Source organism: Papaver somniferum, unplaced genomic scaffold (genome assembly GCF_003573695.1).
Source record: "Papaver somniferum cultivar HN1 unplaced genomic scaffold, ASM357369v1 unplaced-scaffold_21, whole genome shotgun sequence".
Classification (NCBI taxonomy): domain Eukaryota; kingdom Viridiplantae; phylum Streptophyta; class Magnoliopsida; order Ranunculales; family Papaveraceae; genus Papaver; species Papaver somniferum.
The window spans coordinates 12705983-12726645 of record NW_020631041.1 but is presented as its reverse complement, the minus strand read 5'-3'; the positions used below and the strand labels follow the sequence as shown (position 1 = coordinate 12726645).

Here is a 20663-nt window from a genome sequence, read left to right as displayed (position 1 = left end):
AAAAAAAAGTAATATGACTTTTCTTCATGAGAATCGGATTACAATGGGCGCCCACAAAGACAGATTCTGAAAATGAACTTCTGGGGAACTGTCAGAATCGGATTACATATAGGTACATGTAAACCGATTCTGACTGAAAAATGCCAGAATCCTGCATTTTTTGCGCACACATTGTAGTTGGTTATTTTATCGCGTCTTGGAAAAACACCAACAATTTTCAAAAGAAACCAGATTAAGTCATTCATAAACTAGGAATATAACCAAACATAATTCGACAATAAGTTTAAGACAAGACATAAGTTTTGACTCCATAATTATCCATAGTTAAAGACATAAACATGAATATAACAATTCATTCATGAACATACCCACCACGATCATGTCTACCGCATCCTCGTTTACCAGGTTGGGTGCTGCTCGATGCACCTTCAGACATCTTTTTTTTTTTTTTTTTTTTTTTGGGGGGGGGGGGGGGGGGTGGCTCTCTTCCTCTTCTTATTTGGCTCCTCCTCCTCCAGATCCCCAAACTTTGCACCAGCTTCTACATCTTCGAGACTGTTCAATTCATCAATCAACTTTTCATTGGCCTTAACATTTTTCCCTTCCATGATTTGTAGCTTTGCTTGGGTTACCAAGTACCCGACTCGGCTTCTCTGTTTCCATTTTAAAGAACAAACACTCAACAAAAAACGCTAATAACATTAACAAAACCGTAATTGAGTAACAATACACACCATGCATTCGAGAGTTGTATCTTTGTCCTCTATCTTGGGCCTCTCATCTACTCGTATCACTCAAGTATGCGAAACATTGAGGTACCACGGCATGTAACCTGGAATTGAATCATCATCTGTTTGAGATGGACCATCCAAAGGATATCTGTGAAACGCTCTGTCTTCCCAATAATCACATGATGGTAAAGGCTTGTGAACAATGTCAATATCATTATCATATGATTTGGTTTTTTCTCATTGATTTTGAACATCTTGTGCTCCTTTGGGATTTTTTGTACGTAACTGCATTGTCTTGCGACTCTCGTCGGGTTGTACATTACATATCCTCTTGGGTGAAACAAAGGCCCAAAATAATCACTTTGCTCTCTGCGCACAACCTTTTTTTCCTTTTCCTTTAGCCAATTCCTCCTTGTAAGGATCAAAGACAACATCTTTCGTTGTCAAGTTGTCCAACTGGCGTCTCAACTTCAGATAAACCTTATTTTGGTTCTTCGGCTTACTTCTGTAGGTGTACTTGTCTCCATAATACTGGTGGTACCATTCCTTATTCTCAAAAGCCCTTTGAGTAAATATTGGGAAGTGCACATATATCCACGCCTGCAGAAAAACCATATTCCCTCCGATTTGGTTCCTTCGAGCCATAGAAGCCTTTCTCAACTCGTTCAACGAGTTTGCAAGGATGGCAGTGCCCCAAGAGTATTCGTGAATCTTGTCAAATGGTTGCAACAGCTGGATAAAGTTGGCGCTCACACGAAAACCGGAAACGTCGGGGAAGATAACAACTCCCAGGACGTAGAGGACATACGCATTGTCCGTGGCAATGATACGTTCCGACATCACCTCTTTTCCCTCGGCACGAAGCTTCTTTGTTCCCATGAAGTTGTCCCTGAGCTTCGAGAGATGGAATATCCTCTGCTTTGCCTTGCCTGCTAGCATCTTTGACTTGGTCCTCTCCTCATCCCATTGGAAAACATTCTTGGTAAACGCGTAAATCTTGTCCCAGTCAAGCTCTTACACGTAGTCTTCGTTCTTCACGAATTTACCTTCTATGCTTATCCCGGTAATGAACTTCGCATCATTTGGAGTAATGGTCATTTCGCCAAACGGAAGATGCAAAGTATCCGTTCCCCCGTAATGTCTCTCGGCAAAGGAGGAACAAAAAGGTTTGTCATAACCAAGGACCAAATTCTCGACCGCAGGTACCAAACCCGTAGAATTGACTAGATCGACTACTTCCTGAACTTCTCAAACAGTTGATTCCATTCCTTCCAGTGGCCATTTCCTCATCATATTCACTGACGTTCCTGGCTTCATATGACAAACGACATCCCTGTGATCCTATAAAACAAAACAAACCCGGTGGACAACAATCAAAACACTACACGGAAAATAATTTTTATGTTACATTAGCATAAGGTTTAGATACTTACTATGGTATGGAAAACGACGGCGGCCCAACTGTCTTTTTACCCCCATAACATCTGTCCTCCATCACCTGGTAACCAGTAAACACGATCCTTAGGGCCGCGAGGAAACATCTTCAGAGGGTCGGGCAGGTCACCTTTCTTCTTCTTTGGAACATCTATCTTCTTGCCATCTGTATTACCTTGTTCTTGAGCATCTCCTCCTTGGAATTGTTCTTGAACTTCTCCCACATCTTCATCAACTTGCGTCTCACTTTCTTCTTCATCACTTTCATCCTCACCCTCTTCTTCATCACTTTCATCCTCACATTCTTCTTCACCACCTTCCTTGTCGCCAATTTCTTCTTCATCTATCTCATTTCCACCACTTTGATCCTCATTAACTTCCTCATCACTTTGTTCAGTAGGTGTATCGGAATCAGATTCTTCATGTGTTGGTTGCTCCGGTTGAGGTGGTGGGTCGTTGATGCTGATCCATTTGGCCTGTGGTCCTTCGGCGGGAAGCATTCAAATTTTTACTTTCTTTTCGATGAGGTCCCAAAAGCTTAGGAGAAGAAAGGTCATGTTTCTTCATTTCTTTTCGTCTTGCTTTTTTTGGTTGCCCTTGTTTGGCCTGTAGAATACGGAGTTAAGCGTCAAACAACAATGGAATCGAATACATTTTTTTTAAGTCAAGGTACACAATCGGTTTACTCGATACACATATAAAATCCGATTCCTAAGATAATAAAACCAACAATCGGCTTTTGTAAGTGCTAATGTAAACCGATTCTAGTAATCGGTTTTCTCGATATACATATAAAGTCTGATTATTAACTAAGCATATAAGAATTCAAAGGTTACACAATCGATTTTTGTGAACACATATGTAATTCGATTATAACGAAAAAAAGTTACAAAAACAATGGTTATTCCTACCATAACTGAATCGGGCTATTTATTCACTAACATTTTCCGATTCCTATTCACATGCAAAACAATCGGTTTATGTGAGCAAGAAAATAAACCGTTTCTAAACAGAATCGGTTTACTTTTACACTAACATAATCCGATTCTGTAAAACCCGAAAAATTTTGATTTCAAAAATTTCGACTTCTAAGCGATTGCATGTTACTAAAACCTACTTTAGAGGACTGGGTGGATAGAAAAGTACCTGATTCGACCCATTTCCTCCCGTTGTTGTTCGATTAGAGATGCTTCTTCTCGAGTAACCGTTTTCTTCTTCGGTTTGTTTCCAATTGCTTTAACAATTCCGCGATAAGTGATTCCAGTGGCTTGTTTGTATCTTGATAGTTTCGACATTTTATAGAAGAAAGAAAACGATTAATCGTTTTTGGATCGTCGATAATCGACGAGTTTTGGTTTCAAAAAAAAAAAGAAAAAGAGGGAGAAGAAAACATGAAGAATCGGTTTTTAGGTTAGAAATGAAAACTGATTTTAGTTTTAGGTTTATTATTAAGAGTTGATGGGGGTAATTTAGTAATATTAATATTTTTAGAGGGTAATTTTGGTAGTTTCAATAAATTTAGACGCTCCTTATCATTGTGTATAAGGTAGAGGAAGTAATCTATAGGCCCCAATTAAATGGCATAGGGCCAAATCTAGCTACAATTTTCATAGCTAGAGAAATTAATTTGATCAAGGGTTGTGGAAAAACTAACAGTATAAGTCTTAATATGACAAGTATCACCGTTTTGTTGATGCAACTGTCTCTTTTCTTATCCGCTCTGCTCACCATGAACGAGGGCCGGCCCTGTTCAATCCATCATTCTCGATAATGGAATAAAAAAAATACTGATCGATAAGATAATTGAAAATTAGCATTGGGATTTATAGCTTATAAATGCTTAAAATGATGGTACGTATTCAAGGCTTCAAATATGAAAAGGTCGGCCTTATATTTACTGACAATTTCAGAACAAATAAAAAAAGTTAGAAATATTTTTTCACAAGAAGTCCGTAGTGCAAAGCTAGGCTTTGCTGCACCGAGGCAAGGCTTAGCTCACCATGCACCAGAGCAGGGCCTGGGAAATCCGTCATTCTTGATAATGCATGGAATTTCTTATGATGGTTTAGACAATTGAAACTTAGCATTGGGATTGAATCGATTGATACCATAGATGCTTTCTTAGAGAAGTAAATCTGAAACTAAAACTCGTCTATAATTTTTTTTTTTTTTTTTGTTGTTGTTGTTTCCTTAAGTTTAGTACTTCTATCCCTATGCCGCCTATTAGTACTCCTAGGGTTGATTAAAAAAAACAAAATAGTTGTTACGGTTTTTATAACTGTTACAATTTTGTTTATGCACAGTTCACATTTTCGCATGTAACAAATTGATTCCTATAACGAAAAGAACAACGAAAATGGATCCATATGATTTATTAGGGACCATGGTTTCTTTGGGGGACCATGGTCCTATTAGGCCACCTACCCTACAATTTTAAGGGATGTCCTAATATTATGGGATTACTAATTTGTCCTTACTCTAATTAAAATTAACCCTAATCTAATAACTATCCCTGATTAAAATTAACCCTAACTTAATGTAAAACAAAAACAAAATACTCTAAACCTAAACCTAGCTGCTCAAAAAGAAAAACAGTTCTCCTCTTCTTCACTTCTTCCCCATTTCAACATTATCTTCATCGATTAATCGTCGATTCATAAAATTTTCATCGTCGATTAATCAATCGACTATAAGAATGGTTCTTCGAAAGAAAACCAAAAGACTCGCAGGAACATGTCCCCCATTAGGACATCTAGCAAATCAGCCAAGTGATTTTGAGATTCATAAAGAAGTGGAACAACCAAGAGAAGTGGAAGAGCCAAGTGAATCCATAATCCAGTATAATAGACGCAGTTCGAAGCCTGATTCTTCCATGGGACCGATTCGCAGGTATTTCCCGAGAAACCCATTTCTTTTAATTTGATTTTCATCGATTCAATTGATTAGAAATCATCAAAATAGGGTTCAAATTGAAGTTACAGTGTTTAGTTCGGTTAGAGCGTCTTTTATTGTTTCCCTAGTTTCTTAACCTAACTCCATGAAACGAAGAACACGAAGAACAGTTCGGTTCTATAGGATTGAAAACTAGGTTACCGAACTCGTGAGTTCGGTTGTTTCGCAAAAAAATTGTTAAACTTCCATGTAACCGAACTATAGCCATATTACCAAAAATAGGAAAAAATTCCATGTAACCGAACTGTTTGATTTTCCCCAAAATTTCTAGTACCCACACTACCGAACTCTAGCACCTTTGTTCGGTTGTTTCGCATAAATGTTTAAAACTGCCATGTAACCGAACTGTACCCTTATTACAAAAAAAAAAAAAAATTGGCCATGTAACCGAACTGTTCTTTTTTTCCCTATATGTTTAGTACCCATATAACCGAACTTGTTCCAATATGTTCGGTTTGTTCGCAAAAAACTTTGACAAACCCAACTCTTGGCTATTTACATATATATGTGGAGTTCGGTTTTCTCGAAAAAATAATTGAGTAATCGAACTCTATCCTGGAACACGATTGAGTAACCGAACATAACACTGCATCTTAGAACTTCCATTAATATGGAGTTCGGTAACCTGCGTGTTTGGATAAAGTAACCGAACTTCGGTTACTTATTCATCTCACAAGGCAACCGAACTACACCTTCAGAACAGTTCGGTTACATGTTCTTCATATAATGTAACCGAACTGTGCAAAATCCAGTTCAAAAATTTACATTTTTGGGGAAGTTTTTACCAATTCAACATACATTATCTAAGTTTGGAGCATACATGTTCACCGAAATACACTTCCTCCGGTTGTGGTTGATAAAATCCATCATTTTCATCTTGAGTTTCATTTTGGGGAAGAATACAATCACCATCTAAGAAATAAGCCAAATCTGGATCATTTTGAAGATTAACAAATAAGAATCAAATGAGTTTTCATCACTTGAATACTCAAAGGGGGTGAATTGGAATTTTTTTTTATTTTCCATGTTTTTCTCCTTCATCTTCTCTAACTCTACTCTCACAATAATTCTACTCAACTAATAATAACCCATCTTTTAATGTAATCTCACTAATTATTTTTAACTAAATCATTTCACTAATCATAACCTAAAATTAACTAAAAGGGTAGATTAGGTATTAAATAAATAACTAGATATGGGGTGACCAATAATTACTTCTAATGTCTTTATCCAAAATAAAACCATGGTCCCAAAAAAAAAACTATGATCCCAAAAACTCGTTCTTGTTTTTTTAGGTTCCCTAGTTAGTTGTTTGGCAAAGAAATGCCCAACTTGTTTTTCTTTTCTTTTCGTCGATAAAAAGTAGATTCCACATAAAAATGTAACAGTAGTAAACCTTGAAAGGCATTGATTCTAGCTACACATAAAACTCATGTTTTTCCCTGCTTGGTACGTTAGACATAAAGCTTTGCGGGAATTCATAGTTGATTCTAGCTACACATAAAACTCATCTTTTCTTCAAAAACTCGGAGTACAGTAGACGTAAAGCTTTGCGAGAATTCATAGTTGTCTTAGTGCTAACTAATTTTTGGAACTATGAGCTTAGCTTATTTGAATGAATTTTCGCAACTGAATGTGAAAATTTGCAGCAAAAGTTAGACCTGCCAAATAGCTGTGAATTTGGTTCGGTGACGGAGCGACGGAACCAGAAATTTTTATTCGGGTGGGCTAAATTGTTTTCATGGATTACTCAATTTCATTCATCTCAACCGCAGGAAAATACCAAAAATGAACAAGGTGCATAATACTATGTTCTTCCCTTCAAGTCCAAAGCTTTGAATCAAATTTGTTTACCTTGTAGCTAGCAGCGTGTTTAGAACGGCGTTCCAATATATATATGAGAAGCAGAGACGGAAACATAAATTCAAATTTGTATATCAAAAATGATAATCTTGATCTGATTTGAGGCAGAAGGCGGCCCAACTTTTTCAAATTTCTTAAGTTATTTTCTGGTTTGCGAAAATATTAAAATGATTATTTAATCGTAAAATATGTATTTTAAGATTTTCCATTACATAGAAACAATGAATAAGTGTTATATAATGTAACGCCATTCTAGATATATGTGGTTGAATCAATGAATTTTAAGATTTTCAATTACATAGAAACGAAGAATAAATGCTAGATTTTCATTTCTAAGACATATTTGTATATCATAAGTACAAAATCAATATGGTAGTGGGACAACCATATAGTTTGAGATACATGCTTTAATCTCTTCTCATGTGACTAACTGTAATCTATAATACCGTTAGACCTTGGTTACAAACGTAACAAACCTATACATGTATTATATGCCGCTGGATTTTGTTCGAGATACAACAATTTACTTCGCTTTCTCCAGATAGTAGTGGGCAGTCCAAATTTCTACCTGGGCTTTTCCATTTTCTGTAAATAATTTCCATGGTGTAAATAAGGTTTTGTTGGATTTGGTTGGGGGTGGGGCTACAGCCTAGGTAAGCCACCCCACTTCCGTCACTGATTCGGTTGGCCGGTGAATAAAAAAGTTCACAGAATACCAGGTAGGGCCTTTATATAAATAGTTCTAACTAGGTATTGGGTGCCAACTGTCTTGTAAGTGAAGCATATAGAAGCATAAAGGAGATACCAATTAAGAAGAAAAGGCAAGGATAAAGGAGATAAGATGCTTCTAATCATTGAGGAATCGAATAATGAGACTTAGTATCTATCTTCATTTAGTTATTGTATATGCAACCTACTTGAAGAAAAATAACAAGCAAACAGAGAAAAAGAGGGGAAAAGTCTATTATAATTCTATGAATATGTGTAAGAAAATGATCATATAACTTTCGACAGTATACCTATAACAAACATATGGTGTGTTGGAGTCTTGCAACAATGGAAGAAACATCAGATGTATCAAACAATAAATATAAAGAACTGTATCAAACAACTCTACCACGAACAAATTGATGAAGGCAGAATCACGGGTTCAACAAGCTGTCTTTAACACATTAGTTCGCGGGTATACTCTAAAGTAATGCTAAACCCCAACGTGCGAAGATGTGTCCAGGATAAGACTGCCCGATATAACTTGTATTAGCACAGTACAAGTTACCCACTCTTAAACTCAGCAACGGGGATGGAAGTAAACGCCGCACGAAAATAAAAGCAAGAAGATGAAGAAAAGTAGACCTATAGATGGTCGCTGCTTGTGTGTTTTGAAAAGAGATTTTCGAGTTGTATTTATAGGAAAATTAACTTGCAAATCAAGTTAGGTTTAGGTTTTTTCTTATAAAACGAGTTTTGTTTCTTGTAAAACAATTAATTATTTATCAAATTAAAAACTTGCAAAAAATAATTTCAAGTAGACACGGACTTGATGCTTGGTACACGCCCATGGGCATGGGTTGAAACATGTATTTTTCGACCCAGCCGCTCTACCCACATTGTTTTACAACATATCCATGAGAACATGGTAATATAGTGGAGCACCTCTTTAGTTTTCCACAATGTGGGACTAAAGGTTCCATTTCATTCACTCAAAAATGAGTGAGTATCGTTAGACCCTTAGGTCATGAGATCAAACCACACCAAGACCAAAAAATCATTTATTAAATAACTCATTTTCTCCAACATGGTGTGTTTCAGAAGCTAAAAGAAGACAGTTTGATTCCTTGTAAAAAGAGCAATACCATAGTTGTATGGTGTGTTTTGATGCGTTATTGTTCAAGTCAGCGTGTGTTTCTCCGTCATAAACCACAACCGCGCGCAAGCAGTGACACATCCAGCATAAACCATTAGATTAAATTTTTAGTAAAATGACACATCCCGCATAAACCAGTAGGCGTAAGTTTTTAGTAAAATGACACATCCAGCATAAACCATGATGCGTAAGTTTTTAGTGGAATGTTCTCTTAGAATCTGCGATATTACTGTCATTATACTAAGAACATAAGTAAACCAGTCGAAGTGTAATACAACCACCTTTAAGTAGTACCATAAACAACCTATAACTAGTGCCGTAGACAATGTGGTATATTTCCATAACAGGTGCTTTCCCCTCTCGGAACTTCTTTAAACCCTTGATTTTCAGTGTACAAATCTCTCCACAAATCTAATGGTTTAGAGTTATTATTTGAAGAATCCAGGTAACTTTAAGCTCAAGTGATTGATTTACGTATCATTCTAAATTTATATATGCTAGTATCCTAATTCTTGAAATACACGTATCTCAATTACCATATATGGGATCTTTAGCTTTTCTTTGAACTTAGAATTAACCTAATATAAGAATCCACAAAAAATAAATTTGACTATAAATATCAACCAAGTTTTAGCTAGTGCTCGTCCCATAACTAAACCAACCTACTTGCACATAGAACCTAGCTAATATATTCAGTTCAGACATGGCTGCTTCTAGGTTGGCATATGCTTTGAAGAAGTGCTTATTACCATTAATCACCAGGTATAGAATTCATTCTTTGTATAGCATCTAAACTTTCGTTCAATATCGTTTTCTTCGTGTACAAGTCTTGAGTTTGTATCTGTAGTTAGTAAGCTTAGAACTTAGGGTTGTTTGTGTTTCAATACAATTTAACCTATTTGATTAGAAAAGAACCAGTTTGCAATTTGATCTCAGTTTGTGATTAGACTTACAATTTTAGAGAAAATATACGCAAGATCGAAACTCGTCTATAAAAACGTATAAGTTTGAAACTTTTTACTTTCCTCGGTATATGATTTATTGTTCACTGGGATAGGATAATAGGGCTTAGTTTGGTTTTTCTTTCCAGGCTTTGTCACATGTTTTCCATGACGTCGTCTTTTCTCTTGATTTACCACGCTTTCTTTTTGTTTGATTCTTGATGCCTTGGATGAATTTTTGTTTCTTTGGTTATGAGGGTGTCCGTGATTTATATCTCGACATTTATGATTTTTGTGTTATGAACTGTAGAAGAGGATATTCAGCGTCCGCAACTGAAAATGTAAAGACGTCTATTTCGTCAACAGTTGTGAAGAAAGTGATGTCAGAAACTGGAAAAGCAGGAAACAAAACTGTTGCAGCCATAGAAAAAGAGTCTAACGGAGCCTTTTGGATGAAAGATCCGAAAACCGGTAACTGGATCCCAGAGAATCACTTCAATGAAGTTGATGTTGCTGAGCTTAGAAATAAGTTACTATCTAAGAAATAAGCCTTCTTCTTTTATTCTTAGCTGTAAAATCGAAAAGACTTCTACAAATTGTGAAACGAAGAAATAAACTTTTTGTAGTTTAATAAGAACAATACATATGAATCTTTTGAATTACAATTTCTAAAACATGCGTAGAGAACAAATTTCAAGATTAACAAAGTTCAAGATTATTAATGTGTTGGAAACATAGTTTTCTCCGAAGTCTCATTATAGAATGATAAAGTAGCGGTTCTAGCCAAATGGAAAGAGCTAGAGACACATTTATATCCAGACAAATTTTATTACTTCAGGAAGTTCGCATTAACATTGTATGCACAACTAACACTTACTACGTTTACATTTTCGTGTCATGTTATCATCTTATGCGCAGCTGACAGTGGTCTTTAACAACAAGCACTATGACGGCCAAAACCTTCCTAATCAAGCAAATTCAACGTCTGCTCCACCATTTTTCTCTACAATGTAAACCTTTAATATCTTAACGTTAACCAATTGGAAAACCACAACATCAGAACTCTTAAACTGCGATCTGCCAAAACCTTTCCAGCAACCACTTAATCCACTACTTGTAGGAATATAAGTTACCTTAATACCTTACCATACATACTCTTGTCCTTCCTCATCCAACAAGGTCATTAAAGTTTATCTTTTGACATAAAATTTACAGAGAATTTCTTAGGAATCCCCTGTTAATAAAATAAGTAAATAAATTAGGGAGTGAAAAATAAAATTTCACCTTGTTTCCGAAATACTTTATACAGCCACAACACAATCAACTTATACAAGTCGATGCAAAAACAAATCCAATATCTAATCCTTACCAGCCAATCAACACAATCACTCTTTCAAGGAGGAAGGCCTTATTAAAGAAAATGTTAACTGAATGATTGGAACTTACCAGCCAAAAACCTTCACTGACTTGCGAAAGAAACATAACAATAATGAAACTTGGTGCCTCAGGGTCCAAACTCGATTAAATTAGTTGCGCTCGTTCTTCAGCTGATAATGTGGCTTCTTCACCCATCTCAATAGTATGTTTTTGTCTGTGATTTCTAAATCTAAAAGTTGCATATCAAGGGTTTAACTTATGTATGGGACTTAGACATAGAAAAAACCCAACCGTTAAGACTATTGAAAAGTGCAGCACTATGCCATATTTGGTGCCCACGATTTCCTGGATTGCTTGAATTTTTTGAAGTAATTGAGTATATCCTTGAGGCTCCAAGAAAAAAGTTTTGAGGGTTCTTATGGATTCAAATATCCTAAATGAAGAAAAAGGGAGACCTAATCCATAAAAAAAATACCAAAACACCCTTCACCCATTAAAAACCAACCTAAGACTAACTAAATACTTAAACCTAAACCTAAATCATATCAAATGAAATTCATTCTCTCCTTCCTTTTTTTCATCGCCTCTTCTTCTCCTCCATCGCCTCTTCTTCGATTGATCATCGATTATCAAAATTATTCATCGCCGATTAAACCTCTACAAAAGAACACCAAACTCATCTTCATTCATTGGTTTTTATTGTATGGACAGGTAGATTCGATCGAATTAGGTTTTCAAAAAAACAGCTTCGGAACTGTACGGTTTGGAGTTCTTAATTTCCAAACAGTAGACATAGTATACGTTTTGGATAATTCATATACCCAAACCATAGGTTTTTCTTCAATGATAAATCGAAACAAGACTTCCCCGTTCTAAGTTAATAATTCTACACCGTATCTTTATCTGAGTTTACATACGGTTTGAGTTACGTCAATCCTCAAGTGAAAAACTTGAAACTAATTTCCCAGCCGTAGGTTAATCTGAGTTTTCATATGGTTTGAAACTCAAATCAAAGGTAAAAAATGAAGCATAGATTTACACCGTAGAGTATTAGTTTCAAATCGTAGGCTAATCTGTGTTTGCCTACTTTTGGAGTTCCACATTGTATCCAAATCAAATTTTCTTTTCCAACCATATGTGACTGAAATATAGACCGTAACCTTATTTGATTTTGTATACGATTTGGAAAGTTTGTTTTTCCACATCGAAGTGCTTTCATGAACCTACGGTGCGGTTTCCCCACCGTAGGTTTATCTACGTTTTGGAGTTCATAACTTCCAAACCGTATTTTCTGCGTTCAAAGACGCGTCTACGGTTTGGAAGGTTTGTTATCCAAACCGTACTCCCTATCTACTTTTGGGTCGATGAAGTTTCCCAACCGTAAGTTTTCTTACGATGAGTAAGAAGCGATTGAACTTACACCCTGCAGGAATCGAGATACGAATTGCCCTTTTGAATTTGGAGTTTTTCAGAAATCAAAAAAATCCAAATTTTTACATACTTCATGCAATTAAAAGCAAATTAATTATTATTGGAGTTAAGTAAGAGGTATGCATCATTCATCTTGTTAGAATCATTCATTTTGATTGAGAAAACCTAAATTTCTAGGTTTTTCTCAAATTCCTCCTCACTTTTTCTTCTTCCTCACTCTTAAAATAAAAATAAATTTTTGATTTTCAAACACTAACTATAAATCAAATAATTAGTCAAATCTAATTAATAACATTATTTAGTTTAGTTAAATAATTAATAATAACTAATCGAACACATTCTAGCCATTAATAAAAATAGTTGGATAAGGGATTTTGTTGATTACTATTTCATAACCCAATTTTATCCTCTTGTGAGCCCTTAAAACCAAATGGATGTATCCCCTATAATAGGCTTATATCAAAAATGGAAAGAGATTAAGCTGTTTGATCGTTTTAGAGTGGACTGTTTACAGTGGGATTGTTTGAAAACGTTAAACCGCTGCTACAGCGGACCCGGCCAGGTATTTTTATGACTAAATCTGACTATATGAGTTGACCAAAGTCAATATGATATATTAACGCCTTGTTTGTTTGCACCTGACTCATCTGAATCGTTTGGACATGAGCCGTCTAGATCTGACTGAAATCACCTGACTCATCTGGATCTAACTCAATATATTTGTTTTTCGAGTCATATATGACTCAAAAATATGTGAGTCAGTGGTTTGGTCCCATGAGTCAGGGTTATTTTCATACCTAACTCAAACGGGTACGAGTCAAGGATTAGATCTCAGTCATAAGTCGAGAATCTGACTCAAAATAGAAAACAAACATGGTGCAAGAATGGCTACACTACTCAGAGTCATTTCAATGAAGTTAATGTTGCTGAGCTTAGAAATTAGTATTTTCTAAGAAATAAGTTCTTTTTTCTCTTAATTAAAATAGTTGTAATCGAAAGATTTCCAGTAATGGTGAAAACAAACAAATAAAACTATTGGCATGAAATGTATGATTTATTTAAAGTTTGACAAGACCAATACATATGAATCTTTTGGATTACAATGAAGGTTAACTTTCCTTGGCAATGACATGGAGTCGGGATCCATATTTAAAATGAAGGAGTTTAATTAGTACATTTGATCAAATTTTCCGCCAAAATCTACTAAATTCTCCTTCATGGAAAGGGATAAGGATGATTTTCTAGGAAATTGCCCGTGGGTGTAGGACCAAATTACAGACATTTTAATTAACGTGCTAAGCTAATTATACTCTGAGGTGTAGGAAATTGCCCGCTAATTAACGTCCTGCTGTCATTTGGGTGTAGGACCAAATGACAGTAGGAATTCCAAGAGCACTATGTGTTCAACTACGAATATCGTACTACCTCGGAGTATAATTTAATTAACGTGCATCATATTGGATTCGTTATCCACTAAAATTAAAAAAGCTAAAAGACCTAGAAAAAAAAGCGAAAAATTATTAGCCAAATATATTCTCGGTATATTTGGCATTGTATCTTGTAATTTATTTGGCATTGTATCCTGTATAATATCTTGCCCATCTTAGGAGATATGGGGCATATACTGTTACCTAGCTTAGGATATTTGCTTGGATTATCATTTATCTTTTAGGATCACACTCTTTTATATAGGAGGTCTTTTGTATTGGTTGGTCAAGAAACAAAGAAGAAAGATTGTGCTTTGTGTTCTTCATTTGGGAGTAGTTTCACAAATACTTTATGGTACCGTGAGTCATTTTTTATTTTTTCGATCTATGGGTGAGTCATTTGTTCAACAATCTTCAGTTGAACATTCTTCTGAATCTGTCAAAATTAATGTTACTATTAGTGACGTTTCAACATCTATGAATCATGTTCGTCTCAATGGTAAGGGTGTTCATGTATGGATTATCGACACTGGTGCTTCAAATCATGTGTGCTGTGATGAATCTCTTTTTCTTTCTCTTCGTACAGTTCAACCTATTCAAATAGGTTTACCTAATGGTGCAAGCATTAAGGCGACCAAAATGGGCATTGTCAAGTTGAATCCATCTCTTGTTTTATTTGATGTATTTTTTGTGCCAACATTCACCTGCAATCTCATCTCCGTTTCTCAATTCTTAACTTCTCGACATGTTAAGAATATCATTCGTTTTCAATTCACTAACTCTGAGTGTGTTATACAGGACCATACCTTGGGGATGACGATTGGTACGGGTAAACTTATGGAGGGGCTTTATTGCCTAATGTCGTGGGAACCAACTCGTGTTAATGCTGTATCTGGGGCTTCTTCTACATCTTTATGGCACAAACGCCTTGGACATCCTTCCATGCAAGCACTGAAGTTTTTGCCTCCAGTCTGTGGTACTACTGGTCAGTTAGATTTTCATGCTTGCGATATATGTTATCGAGCCAAGCAGACTCGTAATGTTTTTCCATTATGTGATAATAAAGCAACCGATTTGTTTGCGTTAATCCATTGTGATGTTTGGGGTCCTTATCGCGCTAATCGGGCTTGCAACTCAAGATATTTTTTGACTATTGTGGACGATTATTCTCGTTGTGTTTGGGTTTTCTTAATGAAAACTAAAGATGAGGTGCCTAATTTAATGAGAAATTTTTTTGCGTTGATTGAACGACAATTTTCCAAAAAGGTGAAAATCATGCGAAGTGACAATGGGACCGAGTTTAAGGGTCTTACAGAACATTTTCGTATGAACGGTATTATTCATCAAACTTCCATTGTCAAAACACCTCAGCAAAACGCTAGGGTGGAACGAAAACATCATATTCTCAATGTTGCTCGTGCTCTTCGTTTTCAGGCGTCTTGCCTATTGATTTTTGGGGAGAATGTGTTTTAACCGCTGCGTATTTGATTAACAGAACTCCTTCTCGTGTACTCAACTTCAAAACACCTTATGAGTTTCTGTATGGAACTGCTCCCAATTGATTCATAGATTTTTGGATGCTTATGTTATGCGAAGAATCTTCATCCTTCTGACAAATTTGACAGTCGCAGTCGACGGTGTATTTTTCTTGGATATCCTTTTGGGAAGAAAGGTTGGCATCTTTTTGATCTCTCTACAGGAAGTTATTTTGAGTCACGGGATGTTCAATTTTTGGAAGACAACTTCCCTTTGGCCAATCCCCAAGAACTGTCACAACTTCAGTCTTTGTATTCCGATGATTCGAGTGATGTGTGTTCTTTCCCACACACTGATGACTTCCAAGATGCTGCGTTTGTTCCACCTCTACAGCCGGATATCTCTGACAACGTTACGACAATTACTCCTCCACTACAACACTCGACGCAATCAACTTCTGAAGATGAAGTTGGTAGTTCTTCAGCAAATCAGTCGTCCAGTCTGGATATCTCTGACAACGTTACGACAATTACTCCTCCACTACAGCACTCGACGCAATCAACTTCTGAAGATGAAGTTGGTAGTTCTTCAGCAAATCAGTCGTCCAGTCTGACACTACTTCCTCAGCAGATCTGCGTGACTCAGCAGCAGATATTAGTCCAGTTTCTGCGTTAGACACTGCCGTATCTTCTCAAAACATTGAGTCTGTACCATCTTCAGTGCACGATGATATGCCTGCAAGTTCATTATCTGCCGATGAGCTTGGTCGTGGTAAACGTACACGTACAGATAATGTAAGGCATCGAGAATATGTTCAGTGGAAGAACGTTAACACAAAATCTGGTTTCCCACGACTCTTCTTCCTGTCTACCATACAATCCTCAGGTACTCCTTACCCTATAACTCACTTTGTGAATTGTAATGCTTTTTATACTGCCCATCGTCACTTTCTTGCAGCTATTTCAAGTGATAAGGAGCCTACTTCTTTTAAGGAAGCAATGGCTGATCCTCGATGGCGTGAGGCAATGAAACGTGAGATTGAGGCCTTGTTTGCCAATCAAACTTGGACAGTTGAAATTCTACCCCCAGGGAAGACTGCCATTGGGTGTATGTGGGTCTTCCGTATCAAACGTCGATCTGACGGTTCAGTTGAGCGTTATAAAGCCAGGTTGGTAGTCCTTGGCAATCATCAAAAGGAAGGGATTGATTACACAGAGACTTTTGCTCCTACTGTCAAAATGGTCATTGTCCGCACTTTCTTGGCTGTCGCTGCTATTAATAATTGGGAATTGGTACAAATGGATGTTCATAATGCTTTCCTTCACGGTGATTTGAATGAGGAAGTATATATGCGACCACCTCCTGGATTTAGTAATGGTTTGTCTGGCAAAGTGTGCAAATTGCGTAAATACCTGTATGGTTTACGACAAGCTCCACGATGCTGGTACGCAAAGTTGGAAACCGCTTTGCGTTCATATGGCTTTTCTACCAGTGCTTCTGATCATTCTTTATTTGTATATCGGAAACACGGTGTTATTCTGCACATTCTTGTGTATGTGGATGATCTGGTTATTGCTGGAAATAATAGCTCTGCTATTCGTAAGTTTCAGACTTATCTTTGTAAGTGTTTTCATATGAAGGATTTGGGAAAATTGAAATATTTTCTTGGTATTGAGGTAGCTCGGAGTTCACAAGGGATTTTTCTATGTCAACGTAAGTATGCTCTTGACATTCTAACTGAGACAAGTCTTCTTGGTTCTAAACCTTCTAGCATTCCGATGGAGGAAAATCACAAATTGGCTCTTGCGTCAGACAAGCTTTTGGATGACCCCGCTCGTTATAGGCGTCTGGTGGGAAGGTTGATTTATCTTATTATCACACGACCTGAGCTCTCTTACTCCGTTCATATTTTATCTCTTTTTATGCAACGTCCTACTCACTCGCAATGGGATGCTGCTTTGCGTGTTGTTCGCTACTTAAAGAGTAGTCCTAGACAAGGTATTCTCCTTCGATCTGATTATCTTGTTCTTCATGCTTATTGTGATGCAGACTGGGCTAGTTGTCCTCTCAGTCGTCGGTCCCTTACTGCACATTTTGTTTTACTGGGAGGATCTCCTATTTCTTGGAAAACAAAGAAGCAAACAACGATATCTCGATCTTCTGCTGAAGCCGAATACCGTGCTATGGCTTCTACCACTTGTGAAATTATATGGTTAAAAGGTTTACTCCGGAGCCTTGGTATAAAGCACCCTACACCGGTTCCTCTTCATTGTGATAGTCAGGCTGCTTTGCACATTGCTAACAACCCTGTTTTTCACGAAAGAACCAAGCATATCGAGATTGATTGCCATTTCGTGCGTGATGAACTTCTTCGTGGTACTATAGCTCCATCTTATGTTCATACTGCTTCTCAGCTAGCTGACATTCTCACTAAAGCTTTGGGTCGTAAACAATTCCAATCTCTTCTTCTCAAGTTGGGCATTTCGACTCTTCATGCTCCAACTTGAGGGGGGTATTAGCCAAATATATTCTCGGTATATTTGGCATTGTATCTTGTAATATATTTGGCATTGTATCCTGTATAATATCTTTCCCATCTTAGGAGATATGGGGCATATACTGTTACCTAGCTTAGGATATTTGCTTGGATTATCATTTATCTTTTAGGATCACACTCTTTTATATAGGAGGTCTTTTGTATTGGTTGGCCAAGAAACAAAGAAGAAATATTGTGCTTTGTGTTCTTCATTTGGGAGTAGTTTCACAAATACTTTAGGATTATTTGTCCAAATATTTGTAAATCACGGTTCAAATGGACGAGTAAAAAATAATTTGGGTGAAATGACCAAAAAAAGAAAAAAAAGTAAGGATGAAACTGGTTTCATCCTAGCTTAAATTTTAAAAATAGCAAGTATGAAACTGGATACATTCTGTGTAAATTAAAAATAAGAAAAAAATATTTGAAAATGGGCATGATGAAACTGGTTACATCCTGCCTATTTTTACATTTTTGTCCATTTAAAAAGTATCAAAATCTAACTGTCTATTTCACTCAGGAATTGTTGAGTTTGGTCTTTTTAACCAATTTTGTGAAAAAAAAAGAATTTCGAGAGAATCATAGCTTAGCACTAGCCAGAAAGCCATACGATACCGTTATTAAACTTAACTCGTATCCTCTTTCAACGTCGCAGCGGTATCGCCATTACCATCTTCACAACTCATGCTAATTCTCCATTCATCCGACACACTTTTTGTCCGACACAAAAGCTTCCGTTTTCGGTCTCACCTTCCCACGAAAGATTCATCCTGAGATTCCTGAAGGGACTGAAACTATAGATAAGTTACCATCTATATCCCTCTTAGTCCCGTTTGCTAAAGCAACCAAATTTCTTCAACCAGAATTTGATGCAATTCTAGAGAGTATTCGTCGCATGTGAGTTGTATAATCTCCGATGGATTCTTACCGTGGAGTCTTGAATCCGCTTCAAAATTAAGTATACCCAGATTAGTATTTGATGGGGTTAGTACTTATACCATGGCACTTTACAAAATTATTGGTGAAGAAGAGTTTCCTGTTAGTTTCGACGATGAAGTTTTCCACGTTGCTCCATATTTCCCTGGCTTAAAACTTGCAAAGAATGATTTTGAACCTGAATTTTCACATCCTGGACCCGGTGAGCACACTAATTTCTACACGGAGGAATTCATTGCAACAGAAAACAGTCACGGTATCATTATGAATAGTTTCCGGGAACTCGAACCAGAATTTGTGGACCACTGGAACAGAGAAGCTTTGCCTAGAGCTTGGTGTATTGGACCACTCTGCCTTGCATCTGAGAAAAAGGTTGTGTCCGAACGAAACAGCAGACCCATGTGTACTCAATGGCTTAATGAAATGTCAAAGATGGAAAAACCAGTCTTGTATGTTGCATTTGGGTCGGTTATAGAAATGACAATTGAGCAATATAGAGAAATTGCAATTGGATTGGCGAACTCTGGGGAAACTTTCTGTGGGTTTTGCGCTTACCGTCCTTCAACAATGATGAATTTATGGTTGAGTTGAAGAGAGGGTGAAAAGAAGAGGACTTTTGGTAAAGAATCAATGGGTTGATCAAGTCGAAATTCTAAGTCACAAGTGTGTTAATGGGTTTATGAGTCATTGTGGTTGGAATTCCGTATTGGAAAGTATATGTGAATCAGTGCCAATGTTGGGGTTTCCAATAACAGCTGATCAACATTTGAATGCAAGAATGATTGAAGAGTATTTTAGAATTGGTGTTAAGGTTGTAACAAGAACTGGTTCCGTTCGCGGGTTTTTTGATTCGGAGTGTATTGAGAAGAAAGTGAAAGAACTGACGAATATAGAAGATGAGAAATGGAAGGAAATGTCGAAGAATGTGAAGAAGCTCAGTGAAAGAGCTAGAGATGCAATGGAGGTAGGAGGGTCTTCTTGGCATAGTCTAAACTTGCTGATCGATGAGGTTGTTTATGGCAAGGAAAATTTAAAGATTATATAAACCTTACCCACTGGTCATGTACGCCAATGCTATAATGCACAGTCAATCAAAAGATTCACATGAACTTTGGTAGCTCATTTGACATCCGCAAGCAAGTACTTCTTATGCACATTCAGAAATAAGCAGAACTATATCTTCCATTTAACAACCGTTGTACGTATCAAATGTATCTGCATCAACATCTATCTTACAAAAACAAATGTGTTTTGACCAATCCGACGGACGTCAACAAATTCTTTTCTCTCATCAACGGCTGTCATTGCTTTAAAAGTGGAGGAAAGTGCAAAAGATAAATCTCGGCTTAGAATTCACCCCTATTTTAAGCCCTCATCCAACGTCTGGGAATGTCTCACATACACAGCCTGTTCCACATTCAACGCGTCTAATTAATCCCGTCCGTTTCAAAACCTTGGCAATCACTGAGATTTATGTTGAATATTTGTTTCTTCTTTGAAATCAATACAGAGGCAAACGAATGGAATCTTCTTTGAACCTCATTAACTCACCCACATACGTTTCTTCTCAAGAGCTCACTAACCTATAAACTCCGATGCATCTAGAAATCTTCTCAAAACATCGAAGAAGAACAGGTACGACTCATTTGAGGTTTTTCAAATCAGGGTTCTTAGTTCTCTCTCTTAATATTGGGT

General features: G+C 36.8%; 3 protein-coding genes across 4 annotated transcripts; 2 read left to right on the top strand and 1 right to left on the bottom strand.

The window, feature by feature from the left end:
* Positions 1-588: 588 nt before the first annotated feature.
* On the bottom strand, positions 589-1670 carry LOC113339620 (protein MAIN-LIKE 2-like). The gene is made up of 2 exons (XM_026584861.1): positions 1235-1670; positions 589-653 (listed from the first exon to the last, which is right to left on the bottom strand). The coding sequence occupies exons 1-2, from the start codon at positions 1668-1670 to the stop codon at positions 589-591; spliced, it is 501 nt and encodes a 166-aa protein (XP_026440646.1).
* Positions 1671-9495: 7825 nt separating this feature from the next.
* Positions 9496-10427, top strand: LOC113339754 (protein SENESCENCE-ASSOCIATED GENE 21, mitochondrial-like). 2 transcript variants are annotated; one of them, XM_026584979.1, is made up of 2 exons: positions 9496-9606; positions 10096-10427. In XM_026584979.1, the coding sequence occupies exons 1-2, from the start codon at positions 9548-9550 to the stop codon at positions 10331-10333; spliced, it is 297 nt and encodes a 98-aa protein (XP_026440764.1). In that variant the 5' UTR covers positions 9496-9547; the 3' UTR covers positions 10334-10427. The 2 variants fall into 2 exon arrangements, with proteins under 2 accessions (XP_026440764.1, XP_026440765.1); XM_026584980.1 differs by having other exon boundaries at positions 9509-9606; positions 10099-10427.
* Positions 10428-19031: 8604 nt separating this feature from the next.
* Positions 19032-20013, top strand: LOC113339619 (UDP-glycosyltransferase 90A1-like). The gene is made up of 2 exons (XM_026584859.1): positions 19032-19506; positions 19697-20013. The coding sequence occupies exons 1-2, from the start codon at positions 19032-19034 to the stop codon at positions 20011-20013; spliced, it is 792 nt and encodes a 263-aa protein (XP_026440644.1).
* Positions 20014-20663: the final 650 nt, after the last annotated feature.